Consider the following 23,465-nt stretch of genomic DNA (forward strand, 5'->3'; position numbering starts at 1 on the left):
ATGTTCCAAATACTACACCAAAGTGAAATGTGTATTCAACATGCGTAAAACTTGGTATGGAGAGCGCGCTTCAGCTCATTACACTTGCCAGAATACGCAACAGTTTGCGCGAGAACACTGCTTTGGACAGTTTGCTCCCTAAGCCTAATGCATATTACTACATGGGAAAGGGTAGAATAGGTTATTGATTCCAGAGACTTAAGCCTTTATTTAGGCTATAAAGTTGAGTCCATAACCAACACGTTCTCCCATAACATAAAGGGAATTTCATCTCTATTTTATAAGGCGGACGCACGCTCCAATACAGGCCTAACCATCCCGAGTGCTGTGCATAGGCCTACTAGCCCGCTCATCGAAAAAATGTTTTTCATCATTCTATTATTTTTCTGTTGTGTCTCTGGCTCCAGCTACTGTTCTGTGTGTCGTTTGGTAGTTAGACCTTTTCTGATGCGACAAACTTTCCTTCCGGGTAAACAGAGGGGGAGGGGTCAGTCAAATGAAATTCAATAAATGAATAGCCAAATATCACAAATTGAAAAACGATCAAAAATGTTGTCATTTTTTATAATGCTATTATGGTATGAAGTAACACATGCAGAAAACAAAATACAGCCATTTCTGCTTGTATTGCTTTAATCAAAACAAGAAGTTGCACCCTTTTTTGAATTTCATATTTCATTCCAAAATAGAATAATGAATGAACGAAAAAGTACACGGACCATAGGGACACTTAATTCTAGAGAACACGTTTTCGCAGTTTGGACCTCTGTTTTACTGATCACACACAGTTTAATTCTTAAAATCCTATATTAAAATATGCAAACCACCGTCACACAAAGCACCGGAAGATGCTATTAAAATTTCGGAGATACCGCGGGAAAATGTCGTAACTTCCTGTGTTGTCCTAGGTTGGTGTGGTTGGCGCGACATTTCTGGATGCATTTCTCAGAAGTTCTTCTGCTTTTTAATATCGTACGAACAACAAATGGTAATGACAGTCTTACACCAACTTTAGACGATGTATTACTAATAAGAAAACACAAGTTTTGGATATAATCTTGTCATCCACATCAAGAATATGTGCTGTTTGATTAGCCATTGGCTAGTTGCTTACACTGCCTGATTTACAGAGAATGTGAACAGTTCCATAAATCCAGATTGTACCTTTTTTCTTGGAGGGAATCGATTATGTCTCTTGCAAATCTCGTGTTAGTTGGTGGTGTATACTATGTTGTATGGATGATACAAGGTGTTATTATCAGATAGACAGCCTTCCTCTGGTACCAGAGGGCAATTACTGCTAACTTGCTAAGCAGGCAGTTGGCTAACAGTCTGTGTGCCTTGGTTTCAGTTATGCTGTGCAAGCACTGGCAAGAACATTTTGTTTTGGTAAAATGTACGAACCTCAAAGTTGAAATATTCATAGTCAGTGTATGAAATATAATAATGTCCTTGTAAGCTAAATGAAATGCAAGCTAATGAGCTTACAGGCTGCTTTGTTTACACAAAACTCAATCGTAGCCTACATGTTTTGCATTTGTAGAGACACCTGGAGCTGCATGAGAAGCCCCCTCATAATATTATGTAGAGACCTCTTCTAACGAAGTCCATTGAGCGAGGTCATATCAAATTCAACATGGAAGAGTTCACTGATGCTTCTTTTGACCAACATGCACATTCTGGTGAGTCATTTACTCATGTGTAACAGGTTGTGTTTGTTTGTGAAAGATGAAGGAGTCAGCTGCGTATGCCAGTTATAATTTATAGTTTCTTTCTCTAACCCTACTATAGTTCTACTCAGTCTACTTTCCCATTTTACCATTTACCATTTAATTTAGTGCTGACGTGTTGATGCAGGTCGGTGTGAACCTCTTATAATGTGTGTGTGTGTGTGTGTGTGTGTGTGTGTGTGTTTTCAAATGAAGATTCAGGAACCGAAACATTTGCATACCATGAGGAAGATTCAGTGGATATTTATGCTGACATGGAGGGCACCCCACAGAAGAATGATCATTCAGGTAAACGGTCTTCTTCATGCTGTATCTGAATCCAGAATAGGTTTGGTCGGTAAACTGTACCATAGTGTGTTAAGTTGGTATACTGTTTACAAGGGTTGGACAAAATAACCGAGACGCCTGTCATTTTAGTGTCATTTAGTTCCTCTTGCGTCCACAGTTAAGCCTGTTGGATGTGGTTCATCCTTCTTGGTGGTATTCAGACATTACCTTGGATTCTGTGGCAAAGACTTGCTGTCTCGGTCAAAGATGCAACAGTGACACACGTACCAAGAACTCTTTTGAACTCTGACATGTCACCCATGATGTTGTGTACATTGCAATATTTTGAGCAAAACTGTCCTCTTACCCTATTAATTGAACCTTCACAATTTACTTTACTGGTGCAATATGCCATTAATGAGGATTGGCCAACAGGCTGGTCCACTTGAGCCATGAAACTTCACACACTAAAATGACAGGTGTTTCAGTTATTTTGTCCAACCCTGTATATGTACAATACTTTTCTGTCCATGTGTGTGTTTGGTTATAATTGCTACACATCAAAGAAGTGTCTGAAGGATCAGTCCTGAAGTCTTTCATGTGTTTTGAGTGCTGACTTATTAACCCATTTTAGCCTTCTGCCTATTAAATCCTAAATATCTCAGCCTCAGAAGCACATACAAACATGAAATGAGTTGCATTTAAAAGCTAGGACCCTCATTTTGCATTAGAATTTGTTCATTCAGCTCTAACGTACCCACATTTTTAAAACCTCATCTCAAGAGCCTGAATGCAGTGTATATGTGTCTCCAGGCTAAAATGGGTCAAATGGCCAGCAACAATATGCTCATCTTGTATCAGTCACAGTTTTTTTCACTACAATCATACAGTTTGTCATATTCGACCAGTAAGTAATGGTACTAAAAATATCACTCTCTGTGAACTCATTTTTTCATATAATCATTAAGAAACATGTTGTGCATATTGTCATCTTTTGTGCGTTGCCTTTTTGAACAATTTTGCAATTATTACTGGCATTAGTTGAATTTGTGTTTTTATACTGTTGTAGGAAAGACGTGCAGATCCTCCTCCTCTCCAATGCCGGGTGAATCACTGGACTTATTTGAAGAAATTATTGTTGAGGAAAGGCTGAAGAAGGAGGCAACTTTCACTGAGGTTTGATATGTTATTACATCAGTCATCCAAGTATGAATATGAAAAATGGAAAGCTATATTGTAAAATGGCCAATATCTTGTCTAAACCTAGAATGCAATGACTCGGACACATGAAAATGTGGTGTTTGGTTCTTGAGTAATTCCAGAGTCACTTAGGTTATGTTTATATGGTGACGGATGAAAACAGAAGATGCAAAGGGGCTTCTCGTCTTCAATGTTTCGATTGCGAGTGAAAACGACAAAATAATTTATCGGAAGTGTCCTCTGTTTACACGGAAGCCATGCCTCTGGGGGCTGAAACCGTAAACATCTGGAAAAAATGTGACGCAAAGGGTATGCTACGTGAACCTGTTTTGCTTTTTTACCATTTAGTCGGAGAAGTGACCCAGGTCGTCTTCAAAACTCCCCTGTCTGGAGGGAGTCTTCAGATTTTTGTGTTTTTAGACCTCGATGACGCAGTTGAAGCTTCGGATTTAAAAAAATATATTGTTTTCCATCATCCTTGTATAAACGGCATCTTAAACCCTATTATTAATATTCACATTGGATAAGTATTACCTGTGGACCTCTGGTAAATGCAAATTACTGTGTTGCCTTTGCTTCTGTTTGGTGCATTTGCACCAAATGTCTGAAATGTTTTGAGTTTACAGGTATTATGAACGTTGGATTATAAGTAGTTTATGAAGACATCTTTTAACAATACGAGCACTTTAGCAGTGTTGACAACTGTGTGACAAGTATGTAACTGCAGCCTCCGCCACTCACAACAGATAATGATACTAAACGATGCGCTCAATTACAATAACAATCACAGACATGCGCATTCGCACAGGAATAGTATTGTCGCTAAGCGTCTGAGTTTGGCAAAACGCTAGGTAATTTGCAGAGGAATTATTATTTGACAAAGTACAAATATGTCGTATTTGCACGGGACCAATAACTCAAGAGATGCACCAGGATTATTGCAATTGACTAGAGGTCCACAGGTAATACTTATCCTGTGCGAATAGGACCTTTTAAATAGTGAACTGGGTTGTAATAGAGGTGTTTGAGGAGATTACGCCACCTGACATGAGTACTCCCATCTCATATGCTGCCCAAATTAGCATTAGTATTTTAGGTGGAGTGTCAACTGGGGTACTGATGTCAGGTCGGGTACTCCTCTCTTCTCTGACATTACTCTGTTAATACTCATTTTAACCTTTTAGTCACATCATCTCTACAATGAGTCAAGAACCTAATTTACAAATATAGGTTTTTTTTATACTCAAGTTTTAATATTTTATTTTCATTCACACCGAACAATTACTGTTTTCCATGCTGTTGAGTAATTTGTGGAGCCAGAAAAGAGCTTTCAAACAGCATCAAAACCATCTCTGTGTGTTTTAAATTGTCTGTCATAATTATGGATGAAGGTATCATGTCCTACCTTCTCAAGCCCGGTTCGGATTGGACTAGTGTTATGTTTGAACATGGGTTAATGTGATTAAAAAACAAAAACAAAAAAACTTAACGTTGGTAATAGAAATGGCTGATACAGATTGGATTAAAACATCTCTGTTTCAGACCAGAAAGCAGGAGGGTAAATCTTCACACACCATTTTGACAGTCTTGTCATAACGTGTGTGCCATTTCCACAATATATTATTTGATTTTTGAGCATATTACAAATCTTGAGAGGCATTTGTCCCATTGAACAATATTAATAATTGCCTGCTGGTTTACATACCCATCAGAATCCATTCTAATTTGTCTGATGCATGTTAATGCATCTGGAGATTGTGTATACCTTGCTTCCTAATTTTGACACTGAAAACATATTGGAACTAGAAATATACTCCGAGACCTCCGCCAAGTTCTGCCCTGTGCAGACCTCTGCAAAGGAAGCTGTTTGATAGGAGCATTTGACTATGTTACACCATTATTTTTTTAAGCCTTTCTGCCTTCTTTTTGTGGAGTTAGAAACGCTAATGTCAAAATTCGCCCTATCCCCCAATGGTGAAGAATCTTCTAAAAATTCCTGTGTCTGGATCGTGATCCGCATCACCACCAAAGTTTAACCACCTGTTCCTTTTGTCATGTCTAACAACTCCACAACTAGCGAAGGTTTACATATGAGGGTAGGACACTACTTCAGCCTTGATTATAACAGTCAGTGTAAGTCACAAAAATATGTCCGTGGTGTTATTTGAAAGCTCTTTTCTGGCTCTACAAATTACACAAACAGCATGGAACACAACAAATCATAAATTGAAAAATTAAAAATTGAATGTCAAAAAAACGTATATTTTAAAATGGCCAGTTCCTTGTCTAAACATAGCCTGCAATGTCATGAACAACACCTGAAATGCTGGTGTTTGGTTCTTTATTCATTTCAGAGACAATGGGACTAAAAAATATGGCATCATACAAATCACCTAGTAATAATATGGTGATACCATAGTAATATCACATGAAAGCATGTCTATCGGAATATGTGAAGGATGGAGATGGTCCATGAGGATGCAGGAAGTTCAGTTTCACCTCTCCAGTGCTCGGCATACATTCCTCAACACATGCTAGCCACTAGTTGCCATCATATACAGCTACAACATACCCTTTGATGCTTGAACATTTAAAAAATTCCTTTACTGAGCTTATTCTTTCAACCCTGCCTTCTCTGAATGATTAAAATGGTCTAGCTTCCACTGTGTCCATTGACAATGGGCAGAAGCCGTGTAGTTTTTGAGTACCTGGAGTAGGGACCGACGAGGGTGCAGGGCCCACGGGGAAAATGCCCGTTATGCCAGTCCAGCCCTGTCCCTGACACTACTCTATTACTACTTCATTACAACTCATTTCAACCTCTATGTCCCATTATCTCTGAAATGAATAAAGAACCAAACACCCCATTTTCAGGTGTTTTTTATGACCTTACAGGTTATGTTAAGACAAGAAGACCAGCCATTTTAAAATATAAGTTTTTTTTTATTTTTAATTTTTCAATTGTATCATAATTCATATTCTGAAGGTTGTTGTATTCTATGCTGTTTGTAATTTGTAGATTGAAATCTGTGTCGGTCGGGTCCCAAAGTGTCTGATTTCACGTGAAATGATGACCCCTATAGCATGCGGGAGACTGTGGAGTTCATTAAAGCACTACTTAGTAGCACCCATACAGATTAATGTTATTTATTTGGGGGGGTCGCACAACCATTTCGTTAGTCACAGTATGTGGAAGGACTAATCTTTTTGCTTGCTTTCCTAACTTTTCTGAGCAAAAAAAAAACTGGAAAAAAATGCTTATGCACTGCTCCCTCACAAAATGCCAATTTCTCTTTGCAGATGAAGACTAAATTTGAGGAAACTCAGAATCAACTTCAAGAATTGGTCCAGAAGTTGCAGCTAGTGGAAACACAGGTTTGTTTGGGGAAAACGAAGTGGCGTTAAAAAAATATTCTGAAACGGATTATCAGATGTGATGTACAAGTAAGTACATGTGTTAAACATGGCAGTAGGGCTGTGTCGGTTGAAGAGATATTGTGGGGGTTTCAAAAGCTTTGGATGCTTTTATAGCATTCTCAAAAATGGTGTCTGTCTGTACGGTCCTATACCTATAGAACCACACAAATATTTTTTTGCAATAGATACTACTCTAGATAATTATTTATCTATTATGTCTTACAGAGATTGTGTGTGGCTTTGGCTATCTACACAAAATAATTCTTGATTTTTTGTCTTTTTAAGAATGGAACATTGCAAGCCGAGAATACACTTCTTAAGAAGAATCTCTGTTCACTCATCAAAACCGCAAAGAATGAGATTGGACGCAAGGATGCAGAAATAAATAGACTGAGCGAAAGGTAAGTATTCTAGTGTGTTCATCTGTTTCCTTTATTCTCTTGAGGCATGTTAAGCTGCTACTTCTCCATAAAAAGCCAGCATTATTCTAATTTGTAGTATTAGAGGTAGTGTAGTTATATATTATGGTATACTTAATAATGTTGTTATTGGTCATTTGTCATGGTCATTTTGAGTTCATGTTAAGTATTTAACAGTGTTTCACCTCTTCTCAGCAGATCTGGCAGAGGGAGTTTCGAGCAGACCTACCGTCGACCTCAATGGAACCAGCACGCAAGTCATTCAATTCCTGGGCCAAGTGGGAAAAGAGACAACTTCTCGGCGTCTATCTCTGAAAGGGGAAATTACGATGTGGAGCTCCTGGCGAAACACACACCAGAACGGACCCATTTCACACCACTGTCAACCACAGAATTGCCAAGAGCAAAGGATTCAAATGTGGGTAGCAATCTCAACAGCAGTGCCTCTACATCTTTGGATTCTGCACATGGCCGTGTACCTGGCCTCCACCATATACCAAATCGTGGAAGCCTTAATCCAACAGCCACTGCCCCGTGTTCAGGATACAGAAGTGAAAACAATGCAGAAGTGCAGGAAGGCTCAGTGATGGTACCGCCAACGCCAGACTCGGTGCAGAATATGAATGAGAAACATTCCTCCTGCCGCAGTAACTTGCGACATCTTAATCCTTCAGCTTCAGAGAAGTCTACCTCAAGTAAATACAAAGATGGATCTCAAAAGCACAAAAGTCCACCTCTGTGTCTTACATCATCATCATCTGAAACATCTAAAGCGCCCTCTAAAGACTTTTCCGACGACCTTTCAGAAAGAAGTAGAGTAGGTAGAGAAACGGATGCTTCCACTTGTGGCCAAAGGCCCCAACACAGTAACAGCTCAGAGCGATCCAGAGACTTGTCTAGACACAAAAGAGACAAAAGTCCGCCTCTGCGTCTTTCATCAACTGACATTTCTAAAGAGCCCACTAAAGACTCTTCTGAAGACCTGTCGAAAAGAAGTAGAGTCCGTAGAGAAATGGAAGGCTCTACTAGCGGCCAACACGACGCCAGCTCAGAAAAGCCCAAAATCTCAAGTCACAAGTCTAAAGTGCTCACTAAAGACCACACAGAGGACCTGTCAAAAAGAAGTAGAGTTGTCCGAGAAATAGATGGCTCTACTCACAGCCAACACAAAACCAGCTCAGCAAGGCCCATAGTCCTGTCCAGTCACAACAGAGACAAAAGTGCACCTCTGTGTCAAACGTCATCTGAGATTTCTAAAGGATCCGCTAAAGACTTTCCCGAAGACCCGTCATTGGAAGTTGGTCGAGAAACGGAAGGTTCTGCTCGCAGACAAGGGTCCCATCACAAAACCAGCTCAGAGAGGCCCAGAGTCTCATCCAGCCACAAGAGAGACAAAGGTCCATCTCCCTGTCTAACGACTACATCTGAAATTTCCAAAGGGCCCACTAAAGACCACTCTGAAGGCCTGTCGGATGAGAGAGATGGTAGGGAAATGGAAGGCTCTACTTACAGTCGACACAGCGCCAACTCAGAGAACCCCAGATTCTTATCCAGCCACAAGAAAGACAAAATTCCACCTCTGTGTCTTACCTCATCTGAAATTTCTAAAGGAGCCTCTAAAGACTTTTCCAGAGACCTGTCGGAAGTTGGTAGAGAAATAGAAGGTTCTATTCATGACCAAGGGTCCCATCTCAGTAACATTCCAGACGGGGACATAGTCTCATCTAAGCACAAGAGAGACAGAAATCCACCTCTGTGTTTAACTTCATCATCTGAAAATTCTGAAGGACCCGCTAAAGTCTTTTCCAAAGATGTGTCGGAAGCTGATAAAGAAACAGAAGGTCCTTCTCACAACAAAGAGTCCCATCACAGTAGCAGCTTAGAACGGGTCAGAGGCTTGTCTAGACACAAGAAGGACAAAAATCCACCTCTCAGTCTCACACCATCTGAAACTTTTGAAGGGCCTGCTGGAGACGGTTCTGAAGACCTGTTGAAAAAAAGAGGAGTTGGCAGAGAAATGGGAAGCTCTACTGGTGACCAACACAACACCAGCTCAGAAAAGCCCAGAGTCTCTTCAAAACACAAGAGAGACAGAAGTCATCCGTTATCATCATTTCAAAGAGAATCTGAAGGTTCTACGCAAGGCCACAAAAGAAACAAAAGTCCAGCAAGGAATGACTATAAAGAACAGAGAAAAAAGGAGCAAAGGAAAGAATGTACCAACACGGAAAGTACTCACTGGAGAGCAGACAAAAAAAGAGACCATGAACTCCGAAAATCAGAAAGGAGGAAAGAGGGATCTCGTAGCAATCGAGAATCCACTGATAGAAGTATGAAGCAGAAAGGGATTGACAAAGCTCCTGAGAGGAGGTCTGATAGAGAAAGAAGATCGGGTGTGTCGTCCAATGTGTTTGGCAGTAACCGAGAAGACGGCTCTTCACAGAAGAAAGACAAGCAGAAGGAATACAAAGATGGAGAAAGGCAAACAGAACAGACTGAAAACAACCCCTCAAGTAAAGTGAAGCTCCTTACCACATCTGAGAAACCTACCTGTAAGCATGTTGATGAACAAATGCATATAGGTGTTATTTATCATTCCAGTAGGGAGACTGTGATCGAGTGTAGGAAAGCAAAGACAACTGTAGACACAGGACATGTGCAGATGAAGTCAAAGCCCCCTAAGAATGACCATGATAAAGATGATGACCAAGAAAAAAGGCAGGATCGTCCTGCAACACAGGGAAGAGGCATTGTACCATTTCAGGAATTGGCAGAAGATGCAAGGCCAGTTGATGAAGAAAACAGTCCCAACCGAAAACTGTCTTTCATGGAAACTCTAAATCTTACGCTGTCACCTGTTAAAAAACAAAATCAGAATCAGAATGAGTCAACTGAAGCAGGATCTCTAGAGAAAAGTCATCTTAATGACACGGGTGAAGAATTTTTTGTCATCGACGAGTTGGAGGCCTCTGCTGACGAAAGTCATGTGCGTGATGCGGCAGTTTCCCCGGTGTCTTCAAGTAAATTTCAAGTGGACCTTGATGACTGCAACAAAACATCTGCAGTAGAGAATGAAATATCTATTTCTGATGGATGCAACAAAGGATTTCCACAGGAGAATAAAACCTCTGTGTCTGCTGGTCGCAACAAAACATCTCCACTGAAGAGTGAAACCTCTGTGTCTTCTGGTACGGACCTGACATCCAGTTCACAGGCTGATGTACTAAAAGCGGATGCTGAGAAGCAAAATGTGGATTGTTTTCTGCCCTCTTCAGAAGTTGCTGAGAAGGTTACAGCAACCACTGGCAAAAACACAACACCTGTTCCACAAGAAGAGAGCATGCATGGTAGCAAGTCTGCCTATTCTAACAAAGCAGCGACACTTGAAAATAACATTGTCACTTCTGTTTCTACAAAAACCCACACAGTTAGTGAAAGTTGTGTGAATGTTGCAAAAGGTAATGCACATACCACAGAACCAGTCATTCATAACATCACAGAAACCGCTAAAGAAAATGGTCAAAGAAATGTGTTGGATACCACAACAGCATCATTGGTGTGTGCAGGCATGTTCCAAGACAGGCAAGCTTCTGAAAAGGACTTTGGCATGAGTAGCCACAAAGAAATTGCACCACCCACTGAAAGCTGTGTTCACCTGGACTCTGTATCTAGTACAGTAAACTTGACTCCTCCATCTGGCCCTTGTAGTTCTGCCATTCTACAAGGTCCAAGCATCTCAACCAAGGAACCTGAAAGACCTGAAGAGTTGGAGTCCCGAGGCTTATCAAGAGAGCTATTAAGTGAAGTATCTAAAGTAAGCAGCACTACAAGAAAGGACTCAGTATTACAAGAAAAAGTAGTTGCAAGCTCAAATGAAACCCCACAGCATATAGTTGAGGGCTGTGAACCAGATTCAACAGAGAATACAGAACACAACTCAGAACCCTCAAGTTCCACTCTGCTACCCCCAGATGAGGATTCGATGATGCTCACCCTGAAAACCATTAAATTCATCCCTGATGCCATCAGTCCACTCACAAGTCCAGTTCGTCCAGTGAAGAAAGTGCAGCCACCATCCCCCGGGAAGCAGACTCACGTGAAAAGTCTCAGTATAGGTAGGTGTTGTGTTTTCATCCAGTTTTTGCGTGCAGTGATTGCTACTTAAGTATCACAGATCAAGTATCACAATTTCTAAGAATACAGATCTATTCAAAGTTAACACATTCGATATTTTTCTTGTTGGAAACTAACTTGTTTTCCCTTTTTTCCTCATTTTAAGATTTGCAGCATGCCTCTCTTGAAGACAATACCAGCACAAAAGCTGTGGATGTGAATAAAGAGAACAAGAAACCTGAGTGCTCCATGCCAGCTCCAGAAGCTTCCTCGACAGACCACAATAAGCAGGAGGATCTCGAAGAAGGGGAGATTGTTAGTGAAGATGAAACCGACGAAGCTCCTGTGACTGAAAAAAGTCCTAACACCCCTCCTCAAGATGGCAAGAAATGTAAAGCTGTGAAAAATGGCCACAGTAAAACTGTCCTCATGAAAATGCATTCCAAAAGGAATTCCAAGGATTTGGAACCAAAAGTTGGCCGTAACAGCACAAGGCCAGTTACAATCAGTCCTCCCGGTAAAAGGCGTTTCAAAACCGTTCCACCACCTGACCCAAAAGCGCTGCCCCCTTCATCCACTACTGTCGAGGAAATCATGAATATGTTCAAAATAATCCGGTCACAGCTGAGAAAGAAATATATGAAGCTACACAAAAGCTTTCCCAAGAAGACCTTCACTTCTGTCATTGAAATGTCTAACTTGTCCTTTACAGATTTGGTCAGTAGTTTAAATCTGCATGCACTGTGTGACCAAGAAAGTGTTATGAAAGCCAAGCTGAAGAAGATCATTATAAATGTAATGAACAAAGTTGGTGACAATGGGATTGTGAACCGTATCTTTGAACAAAACTCTCACAACCTTAAGTCAAAGCTGTGGGCTTTTGTAGAAGGACAGTTGGACTTCTTATTTAAAGAAATACAGACAGCCCTTTCAGGTTCATCACCACTTTTGGACAGTAAGCCACTTTTAGAGAGCGGTCACACTGAGAATCCTGACAAAACGGTCAAAGTTCAAAAGAGGCGAGATGTGTCTCCTTGTGAAATTGCAGCAAAAAGGCCGGTTGAAGAGACTTCCATTGTGAAGACCAAGGACAGTAAGCCACTTTTGAAGAGGGCTCACACTGAAAATCCTGACAAAACGGGTGAAGTCCAAAAGAAACCAGATGTGTCTCCTTGTGACACTTCAGCAAAAAGACCAACGGAGGCGAACCTCATTGTGAAGGCCAAAAACAAGCCACTTTTACAGAGGGCTCACACTGAGAATCCTGACAAAGTGACAAACGTTAAAAAGAAACAAGAAGTGTCTCCCAAAGATACTACAGCAAAGGTAGAAGAAATCTCAACTGTGAGGACCAAGGAAGGCCCTGTCGTGTCAACACCCGGCCCACCTCGAAGGCCTGTATACCCAACTGGACTTGGCAGTAGGGGGAAAAATCTGAAGATGAGGAGTCTGGAGGAAACCGATGAAGATGCCAGTACCTCCAGCTCCCATGAAAAGGTTCCACAAACCTCATCTCAAGATCTGGTAACAGACAAGTCTGTGGAGAGAGTGAGCACACTTGTTCGCCAAATGTCACACTCTGGCTCGGTTTTGGACAAAGCAGAGTTTGAGATTCTCACTGAGCAGCAGACATCTAGCTTAACATTTAATTTGGTCTCCGATTCACAGATGGGAGACATTTTTAAGAGTCTCTTACAAGGCTCTGATCTTCTGGAAAATAGCACCTCCCTTGCAGACAATCAAAGTTGGCTGTTGGCCACCCCTAAAAAAGACCTCTCTTCTGACAGGAGTTTGCTCACTGCAATGTTGAGCCCCACCAAATTTGGCACACCTTCCAAACTTATGGCAGCGTGGGCTTCCATCTCTCCATGCAAGTTTCTCTCGCCAACTCCCAAGGTTCCAGTGCCCCTAAATCCTGCGGCACTGGATGAAAGTTGTCTCTTGGAGATCCCTTCCAGCCCTGGGCCCAGCAGAGAGCCACCACTATCAACTTCTGCATCTTTGCTGAGAACCTATTCGATTTTGGCTGAAGATCTGGCCGTCTCTCTCACCATTCCTTCACCCCTGAAAACAGACAGTCGCCTCAGCTTTTTGCACCCGGCCATCGAAGAGCCTGTCCCGACTCCTCCGGAGGTTCTAAGTGCTCATTTCAGCGAGGATGCCGTTCTTGATGGCGAGGACGCTACTGAGCATGACATTCATTTATCACTCGACACGGACAACTCCAGTGAGGCAAGCAGTGCAACCGGACATACCTGGGGTGGTAGCAGCAGAGAGCCATCCAGAGAAGCCTTCCAGATCAAACCTCATATGCCTATGCAGGCAGTGGTGACTGAGCGGTCTAACGATCACTTCATTGTCAAAATTAGACACGCATCCACAGTCAATCTTGCTGTTGCTGCACCTGCACCTGAGATTGCCCAGGTGGCTTCTCTGAGTTCATCCGAGGCCTCAAGCTCAAGCTCATCTGACATTGACGGCTCTGTCATGCCTGCCAAAATTAGACATGCGTCCACAGTCAATTCTGCTGTTCCTGCACCTGCATCTGCTCCTGAGATCGTCCGGGTGGCTCTTCTGAGCTCATCCGAGGCCTCAAGCTCAAGCTCATCTGCGATTGACGGCTCTGTCATGCCTGGTGTCGAACAAACTCCTCATGAAACAACAGGAGATTTTCCGATGCGGAAAAGTGGACCTGAGAGGCTACAGACCACGCTCTCAGACAAAAATTACGGTTGTGGCACGATGAGCTCTAAGTCGCATGTTGACCTGCCCGTTATACCTGCCGAGCTATCTGAAGGACGTATTACTGTAACTACGTGTACGACTAAGGATGTAGTGGGTGCTCCTTCCCAGGACAACAACAATGGCTATATGAAGAAAAGAAAAAGGAAAAGTCATCATATCGAGCCAGGGTTTAACACACATGTTGACTTGCCTGTTCCGCCATATGCCATTCCTGATGATGTTCAGCTAAGACACATTGAGGACTGTGGCACACCGGGCTCAAAGGTGCTTGCTGATTTGCCTGTTCCGCCTGTTACGAAAGCTGAAGCTCACCAAGAACAGTTTGATGCGACAACGTGTTTATCTAAGGATGAGGCTGGTGCTCTTTGTCAGGACAACATCAATGGTCAGATGAAGAAAAGGAAGAAAAAAAGACATCACGTGGAGCCAAAACCGAAACGAGCCAAAACCGAAGCAGTTGGAGGTAAACATGGCAAGAAAAAACGTGCGAAAAAGGCAAAACGCAGCAAAAAGCGAGACGTGCTGTCGACACCCAAAAAGAAGAAAGCTGCAGCCCCATCTCCACAGCTGTCCCCACAGAGTCTCTCGGCTAAGAATGTGGTCAGGAAACGCGGCGAAGTGGTGGCGACCTGGACAAGGTAACTCTTTTTGTGTCTTTTTCTATTGTCTATTGCCTTGAAGGTTAATCATTTTACTGTGTATTTCAGATATGACTGTTCAGTTGAATGTATGACTACAAATTTGAAGTAACAAAAAAATATTTTGCTTTTGTCAGAGAGGAGGATCGGAATATTCTCCTGGAGTTAAAGACAAAAGGGCCATCAAGGGACACCTTCTCGGATTTATCAGAAAAACTGAAAAAGTCACCCTCTCAGGTATTGCTCTACTACATTATTCTATATTTTGTGGTTTACCTTTTAAAAATTACATTATTATTATTATGAACATTAATTATAGTCATTACATTTTGCATTTTTATGATAATGGTTTCAAGTTTCAATGCATACATGACCGTATGCATTGCTAAGCTTCGACAGCCATTATGGATCGATGCACAGCTAAATGCACCCTTTGAATTTTTGATGATACTTGACACACATTACATGCATTGTCATTTGAGGAGATGCCTGAATCAGTTTGGAGAACGTCTTCACGTGCATTACTGTCGACTATGTTAGCCCCCTTAGATTTTTATGAGGATGGTGTGGAACGGTTTCAGTAAATGAATGGAACAGGTTCTTGTACGCTGCCTGAATTTACTGCTAATTTGTGTTGTGCCTCTTTTGATAGATCGCAGAGCGGTTCTCCCAGTTGATGAAGCTCTTCAAGAAGAAAGAGAAGATGGACGGCTCGTAGCGCAAGGAGATGTTGAATTGCTCAGTCTCAACCTTGTTTGTCTGTTGCTTTGACTGAAACTTCTCTCTGATTTCTGTGGTTGTTTCATAATACAGCTAAAGATACTAAAAACCACTGAGCCGGGATAATGCACTTTCAAGTGCAGAGTTGTCTCTTGTGCCAAGTGATGTAAGGGTGAATGCTGACTTCTAACAGGAACATGGGTCTTTTGGACTGATTTTAAAAACATATTTATACAGCATTTTAAAAATGGAAGTGGGTCGGTGGAGGAGTTGAGATTTGATTTCACAGCGGTTCATTTTATGTCTTTGTGTGTCTTGTATGAAACATGAAGACCTCTCGTGACCACGTCTAAGGAAATATCTCAAGGGGTAGGCGCTGCACAGTAAACAGGAGTGATGTGACAAGATGATGTGTTGCTGAATTACTGTATAAACCATTTCTCTCAAATGGAAGAGATTGACCGTTGGAATATTCTTGGAAGCGAATTTCAGTCTTGTTACTGTATCATAAACCATTAATAAATCAGGACTCACATTTAGGGTACTAATGAAAGACTTAACTGTTTCAACGTCTTAGACAGTTCTGCCACGTTGAGCTGATGGTTAACAGACAGTGAATAATGAGCACTACCTGGTTACAACACTGTCTGGTTCTTGAAAGTATTTTTTGTTTTGTTTAGGGAGGTATTATTCCTGAGTTTGGATATGAAGTGCCTGTGAATGTGGAGTGTACATAGTAACAGTATCACTGTACATATTCTATATATTCTGTTTGAATTTGGATTTAATCCTAATGATGAGCATTAGTGGAGACGCACTATGAGGAGATTTCTGAGGGGCTCCTCGCTGTAAATTGTATTTTCTGTATATGATGTGAAATTGTCCAAAATCCTTTCTTTTTAATTAAAGGTTATTTATTTACGTATGGTGATGATGTGTCTAATTTTCGACATTCAGTGATCCACCTGTCTGTGGTTCTATGTAGTTTTGAGTGTATTTGAAGTAGTATTGTTATTTGAGTCAAAACGAGAAGTGGTATTCACCTTTGACAAGGCTGTGGCTGTTTTTGTCCCTCAAAAGAGACCGGTGACATCCAACCAGCAATATGTGAATAATAATAATGATGATGATAATACATAATAATTAATGGTGTGTATGTAATTTGTATCCATGTGGATGACGCATACTTAAAAAAAACGTTTTTATTATAACTCGTTTTGGCTTTGGCTGTGTTGTCGTTGTGACATTAGGATTGGAAAGAACTGCCTTAAACCATTGAACGTAGACTATGTCATACAATTCAATTTCACCAAGTGCAATATCAATATGTATGAACATAATATCAAAACACTGTACAAACAGGTTGTTCGTCCAGTATGTCATGTCATTATATAGAAGATTGGAGGTTTTTCTTTAACAGCATGAGAAATCAAATTCAAGGAATTTGATAACAAATTAATATGAAATGCATTTCATGTCTTGCTATAATTAAGATGACATATTACAAACAAAAAATAACCGTAAATAAATACATACTGAAACCAGTAATAGATAATGGTAATTATTAAAATAAGACAGAAGTATAAATTAAGTAAACCAATAATACATAGGTTAAACCCCATGAAGAGTGTGGTGCATTTTACACAGTTGTTCAAACTCGAAGAATTAAGTAATAATAATAGTGTTAATATTAATATATTGATTATGATTAACCTTTCCAACCATTAACGAACATTGTTTGACCAAAACACAATGTAAATTAGCTACTAGAATTAATATGACAGCTTTTCATATGCAGTCCCTGAATAACTACATTTTGAACTGCTTGTTGCTTAACACAACAGAAAAGTGTGTGTGTGTGCAGGGCCGCTGACAGATTTGGCTGGGCCGGGACAAAGTCCTCTGAAAGGGCCCCCCATCCAATACATTCCATGTAATGGAACCCAATTATGGGCCCCCAATCTCCCTGGGCCCGGGACAACTGATCCCTTTGTCCCCCCTTGTCAGCTTCCCTGTGCGTGTGTGCATGCATGTGTGTGTGTAGCTCAAAGTAATGAGCTGATCTTAATGTGACTGCTTGAATATGAACATGAAATAAAGGGTTTACTCTGGTACCACAATATTAACCAAACTATGGGACGAACAGCTGGTGTTCAAAATAGTTCTGCACAGCAGTGTCATCTATTGCTAAGCCCTCCCCAATGATTCGGTGTACAGATTCGAACACGGAAAAAATACACACATATAGAGCATTGTGATTTAAGGACAGCTTTTCTTTTTCTGTCCTACTGGATTATATCACTACTAGACTAACTCACCTTGCAAAAAAAAAAATCTACCTGGTTTGTCTAGTTTAGTTCAAAAGTTAAATAGCAACCCCCCCAAAATAGCACCCAAACAGCTGATTTTGCAATCGACATGACTCATTGATTAATTTGTAGGCAACTCTAGTCTGCATGTCACCACATGACTGTTCCTTTTGACATTTCCTTTGCCACAACAGTATGCAGCATGTTTCAGTATCACATGAGTACTTGCATTACCCTTTTATGCAATGTAATTAACTCACATAAACATGGTCTGTGACAAAGCATGGCTTTCCAGTGGGTTATTGATGGCTAGACTGCATGAGGCCACAGGGATTGTTGGCATTGTCGCTAACATGTTATTTTCAGTCCCCCTCTGCTGTCAACAGGCGCTCGTAGTACACTTGCCTTAGGCCAGTGTCCAGTCTCTAACGGATCAATGGTTGCACTTTATGAGTTTGCTGTGCAACTGGCTGCAAATTCATTCACCAGAGGATGTTGAGTGGAGGAGACTCCTCTCTGTCATTGGAGAGGAATATGTGAGACTTGCATGCTGTTTGGTATTTGCAGAGTCATTAGGTTCAAATACTTTTGACAGAGAAGAGTGTTGTGCACCTTTGAAGTAAGTTTTTTTCCCCTACTCTGTTGTTTTCACCAGTATGCCTACATGTCAAACATTGGATGCAATTGCACATTTGTTTAAGCTTAATTAATTTATTATGTATTATTATATATTATGTATATATTATTATATTAAATATTATTTATATACTATTTTTGACACAATGTATAAACCTTGGTTTTAAATTATTGCTATCCGAAATGTGTGAACCTTGATTTGAATATTACATATCTAGGAAATGTGATAAGGCCGACGATGGGGGATTGGAACTTGCTGGGAGGCATCTTAGAGGAGGTCCACATACACTCCACCATCGTGGGGAAGATCTGGCTCACCATCCTCTTCATCTTCCGGATGCTCGTGCTAGGGGTAGCCGCCGAAGACGTGTGGGACGATGAGCAGAGCGAGTTTGTTTGCAACACCGAGCAGCCCGGGTGCCAGAACGTGTGCTATGACCAGGCGTTCCCCATATCCATGATCAGATACTGGGTTCTCCAGATCATCTTTGTATCCTCGCCCTCTCTGGTGTACATGGGGCACGCCCTATATCGTCTGCGGACCCTGGACAAGGAGCGCCACAAGAGGAAGGCCATCCTGAAGCTGGAGCTGGGGATGACGGAGGGGCTCACTGAGGAGCACAAGCAGGTGGAGAGAGAGCTGAAGAAACTGGAGGAGCAGAAGAAGGTGAGGGGAGCAAAGTCAATTAAAAAGTCTTTTTTATTGCTCCACACACTGGATAAATAAAATGGCATACAGTAGGTGCTGGTTACATAGGCCTACTGTATATGCGGATATTTAAAAAAATATATACAGTGAGTCCAATATGTATTTGATCCCTTGCTGATTTTGTTGGTTTGCCTACTAACAAAGACATGATCAGTCAATAAATGTTATGATAATATGTATTCTAATATGGAGAGACAGAATATCAAAAAGAAAATCCAGAAATTAACTGAAGAGAATATATATTAATTTATTTCCATTTCATCGAGCAAAATAAGTATTTGATCCCCTGCCAACTGATTACAGTTCCGGGCCCACAGACCAGATGGGCACTTCCGATCAACTTGTCATCTGAATTAAAGACACCTGTACATACTAACATGCATAAAAGACACATTGAATCAGCAGAATCAGTCCATAGTATGAGTGAATCAGTCACACTCCAACCTCACCAGCATGGGAAAGACCAAAGCGTGGTCAAATGATATCAGGGACGCGATTTTAGACCTGAACAAAAAATAAATGGGCTGCAAAGCCACAAGAAAGAGACTGAGTATTAATGACCCAGCTGTTGATGCATTTCTTCCAAAATGTGAGGAATACAAAATGACTATCCATCAGCCTGTCTGGGTTCTATATAAGATTTGACCTTTTGTAGGGATTTGATAATCATGAGAACAGAAAGAAATCACCCTAGAGCTGTACGGGATGAACTAGGCAATGATATCAAAGCTACTGGGACCAAAATCACTGAGAAAACTACTGGTAGCACTTAATGCCACAGAGGTTTAAAATCCTGTAGTGCACACATGGTACCTCTACTTCAGAAGGAACCTGTGCAGTCCCACTTGAGGTTTGCCAACGGACATCAGACTGGTTTAGGATATGATAAGGAGGTGCTGTAGTCAGATGAAACCAAAATCAAGCTGTTTGGCATTATCACAATTCAATGTGTTTTGAGAAAGAGTACTGCTGTCTATGATCCCAAGAACACCCTCCTCACCATCATGCATGAAAGTGGTATCATTATGGTTTGAGGGTGTTTGTCTGGCCAAGGCACAGGACAACTTCACATTGTCAACGAATGGATGGAGGGAGACATGTAATGTGCAATCCTGAGTGCAAACGTCCTTCGCTCCACCACTACACTGAAGGGTGGGCCATTTTTGGATCTCCCAACATGACAATAATACACAACATACAATCAAAGCAACGAAGGAGTAGCTCAATAAGAAGCATATTAAAGTCGTGAAGTGGCCTAGACGGTCTCCAAATATTAACCCTTTAGTAATTCTATGGAGAGAACTGAACCTCCCATTTACAAAGCTACAGCCACAAACTATTAATGTTTTAGAGATAATGTGCAAAGAAAAATGGGCAAACATATTTTCTACTATATGCACAAACATTATCATCAACTAAAAGAAGCATCTGACCTCAGTGCTAGACAACTAGGACTTTGCCACAAAGCACTTTATCTTCTTTAGCTAGAGGGGTCAAATACTTATTTGCCTAAATTAAATACAAATAAATTAAAATATATTATTTTAAGTTATTCTCTGGAATTTCTTTTTGATATTCTGTCTCTCCATGTTTGAATACATATTATCATAAATTTATAGACTGATCATGTCTTTATTAGTGGGCAAACCGGCAAAATCAGCAAGGGATCAAATACATATTGGACTCACTGTAGGCCTATCCATATACGTGTAAACCATTTCATAGCTCCTCAACGAACATCCATTGGAGGGAATTCCAATTTCTGTGAGGAACCATGAAAGTCCTCTGAACAACCTAAAATTTCTATGAAGAACCTCAAGCTTCCTCGGAGAACCAATTAGGCGTTCTTCCACTGTGGCAATCAAGGGGTTCTACTCAAAGAACCTTTGGATCCTTTGGTTCTTTGAGTAACCTGTAGGAGCACCTGTGGGTTCTTCCAAGAACCTATTTGTCCCTTATTGCTGGAAATTGGAGGTTCTTTGGGGAACCTTTTTTTTTTACAGCGTGCAGCCACTGCATCGTAAGCTCAAAGCAGTTATACAAGACAATGCGCTATATTGTAAATACAGATTGTGTACTGCATAACATGCCTGTTACCTATCGTTAAAATTTTTATTGCAGCTGTAATGAGTTTTTTGTATTTATGGTTTGTACTCAAGGTGAGGAAAGCGCCACTCCGAGGCTCCTTGCTGCGCACATACGTCTTTCATATCTTGACCAGGTCGGTTGTGGAGGTCGGGTTCATTGTGGGCCAGTATGCCCTTTACGGAATCGGCTTGGACCCTCTATACAAGTGCGAGAGGTTACCGTGTCCGAATATTGTGGACTGCTTTGTGTCAAGGCCGACCGAGAAGACCATTTTCATGATTTTCATGTTGGTCATCGCAGGTGTTTCCCTGTGCCTCAACCTGCTGGAGATATCCCACCTGGGAGTGAAGAAGATCAAACAAGGCATCTATGGTGGTAAGGCTCTAGACGACGACAGCATACTGTGCAGGTCCAAGAAGAACTCCATGGTGCAGCAGGTATGTGTCCTGACCAACGCCTCTCCCCAGAAACTGATGCATCTCACCCAGCCAACTTGCGCAATGGTGCCAGATGACCAAGGCAGTGACCCTCAGCCCAGTGGACCTTCTCAAACCAATCAGGAAGTGAACAACAACGACGTGACCAACAGCTCGGACCAAAACAGACAAAACCGCTGGCCCAGTAGTAGCCAGGCCGAACCACCGCCTCCCACCACCACCACCAACCAGCGGCAACTGGGTGCTGTGGAGCGACGTCTCACGATTGAAACCAGACAGGCGTCGTGCAGCAGTGAAGATTCCAATGGAGGAGCGAAAGGGGCAGCAGCAGCAGCAGCACCTCCCAGAAGCTTGAATGCGCAGCAGGTCAGGGCCATGCGCAAGCAGAGCAGGGTCAGCATCTGCAACCAGCTGAGTGAGGAGCTGAGCGACTCGCCGGACAGCGGGAACTACCCCACTGCCAGGAAGGCCAGCTTCATGTCACGGGGCATGCCCGAGAGCCCCTCGGACACCGGTGACTCCAACACCGGCTCCGACGCCGAGGGCAACCGCATCGAAGAAGAAGAGGAGAGCCCGGCGGCCTCGCCACCTCCAGCCAGTGGAAGGAGGATGTCAATGGTAAGTGAATCCAACCTCAGTCCAGTTGATGTCATTGCAGCGATCTAGTTTTATTTTGTAAAAAAACGGCTCCTTCCAGAATGTGCATTTTAGTCTTGAGAGTTGAGGTCTGTGGGACAGCCATTGGCTTATGGGGAGCTGGTCGAGGAGTTGGTCTATGCACCAAAGGGTTGCAGGTCCCACCCTTATGAATAGGAGTGTGTCAGGTCTCCCCTGCAACTTATTCCATGAGCAGGGTACTTAACCTCACAGTGCTCCAGGGACTGCCACCAATACCCCATACTTAGTATGTGAAAGTCCCTTTAGATCAGGGATGGGCCTCAAGTTGCTCATCTCTGCTTTAGATAAAGTTGACTGCTAAAGTTGACCATGACAGGTAGCCAAGAGCACAGTTCTATGACTACCTCAATCCACCAATCGCTATTTGTTTGGCATCCGATACATCACCAAAGAGAACATGCTTTCGTTCTTCGATATGTAACCGTGATGGATGTCACATCACCTAATGGATACTCCCTGCCTTCTGAAAAATTATGAAAACCTCCATCCTAGAGTACACAGCACAGAAATCCAAAGATGCTTTGCCCTATATCTAGACTGGGTGAGTAACTGTTGTATAGTGGCAGGGCAGTCATGGTGTAATGATTAGGGACTAGGGAGTTGGTCTTTTTGGAGGGTTGCATGTTCGAATCCCATGCCATCCATGGCTGAAGTGCCATTGAGCTAGGCACCTAATCCCACATTGCTCCAGGAACTGTACCCCATACCTTGTAATGAAGCGTCAGCTAAGTTTAATGTCATATAAACTATTAGCATGGCTGTAACTACCATTGAGGACACAGAGGTCATGTCCACAGTATTGTTTTCCAGAAATGTAAAATTTATCCATGATGAAACTAGATCTATAACAGTGATGACTTCAGTCTGTATATGCCACCCTTTGAAGCATTCTAAATGTACAGTATGCAGTACAGCACACAGTATTTGACCCCGGTATGTCTCGTTATGGCCCTGACTTTAAGTGTTGTGTTATTTCAGGGTATGATTCTGGTCATATAAACTACTAGTGTTGTGTTATTTCAGGGTATGATTCTGGAGCTCTCGTCAATCATGAAGAAATGAGCTTGGACAGAAGTGGCAGATGTCAGTGAAGATTGTCTTTCATCCAATCATGTTATCCAAAGACTTAATTGTGAGCATGGGTGCAGTGCAGGTACCCAATCCCCCCACCCACCCACAAAAAACACTCCATTCTGGACTCTGCAGATTCTAACAGCAGCCGCAACAAGCTTGGCTCCCCACCATCCCGACCCCTCCCCCTTAGCTTAATTGCATAATTATTGACATATTTCCTGTGGCAGGATCTGTCGCTGTGTGATAAAGCTCGTCGACATTGGGTGAGTCAATTACATAACATGG

The 23,465-nt window shown here is 41.9% G+C and overlaps 2 protein-coding genes across 3 annotated transcripts; both read left to right on the plus strand.

The window, feature by feature from the left end:
- The first annotated feature begins 908 nt into the window (after positions 1–908).
- On the plus strand, positions 909–16,170 carry casp8ap2 (caspase 8 associated protein 2). Of its 2 annotated transcripts, none has more exons than XM_063222873.1 (10): positions 909–988; positions 1,544–1,682; positions 1,926–2,018; positions 3,067–3,173; positions 6,498–6,572; positions 6,900–7,015; positions 7,229–11,148; positions 11,313–14,529; positions 14,667–14,766; positions 15,182–16,170. In XM_063222873.1, exons 2-10 carry the CDS (start codon positions 1,637–1,639, stop codon positions 15,245–15,247), a joined length of 7,740 nt encoding a protein of 2,579 aa, XP_063078943.1. In that variant the 5' UTR covers positions 909–988; positions 1,544–1,636; the 3' UTR covers positions 15,248–16,170. The 2 variants fall into 2 exon arrangements, with proteins under 2 accessions (XP_063078943.1, XP_063078944.1); XM_063222874.1 differs by having other exon boundaries at positions 7,232–11,148.
- A 2,262-nt stretch (positions 16,171–18,432) lies between these two features.
- On the plus strand, positions 18,433–23,224 carry gja10b (gap junction protein alpha 10 b). The gene is made up of 3 exons (XM_063222880.1): positions 18,433–18,861; positions 21,063–22,046; positions 23,130–23,224. The coding sequence occupies exons 1-3, from the start codon at positions 18,433–18,435 to the stop codon at positions 23,166–23,168; spliced, it is 1,452 nt and encodes a 483-aa protein (XP_063078950.1). The 3' UTR covers positions 23,169–23,224.
- The last annotated feature ends 241 nt before the right edge of the window (positions 23,225–23,465 follow it).

The sequence above is a fragment of the Engraulis encrasicolus genome, chromosome 18, assembly GCF_034702125.1.
Source record: "Engraulis encrasicolus isolate BLACKSEA-1 chromosome 18, IST_EnEncr_1.0, whole genome shotgun sequence".
Classification (NCBI taxonomy): domain Eukaryota; kingdom Metazoa; phylum Chordata; class Actinopteri; order Clupeiformes; family Engraulidae; genus Engraulis; species Engraulis encrasicolus.

Bases quoted from the DNA above. Each gene is read 5' to 3' on its own strand.
- casp8ap2 (XM_063222873.1), top strand. From the start codon at position 1,637: ATGGAAGAGTTCACTGATGCTTCTTTTGACCAACATGCACATTCTG. The intron at 3,174-6,497 runs GTTTGATATGTT...TTCTCTTTGCAG, and splicing joins AGGAGGCAACTTTCACTGAG to ATGAAGACTAAATTTGAGGA. The intron at 14,530-14,666 runs GTAACTCTTTTT...TGCTTTTGTCAG, and splicing joins GTGGTGGCGACCTGGACAAG to AGAGGAGGATCGGAATATTC.
- gja10b (XM_063222880.1), top strand. From the start codon at position 18,433: ATGGGGGATTGGAACTTGCTGGGAGGCATCTTAGAGGAGGTCCACATA. The intron at 18,862-21,062 runs GTGAGGGGAGCA...TTTGTACTCAAG, and splicing joins AACTGGAGGAGCAGAAGAAG to GTGAGGAAAGCGCCACTCCG. The intron at 22,047-23,129 runs GTAAGTGAATCC...GTGTTATTTCAG, and splicing joins GTGGAAGGAGGATGTCAATG to GGTATGATTCTGGAGCTCTC.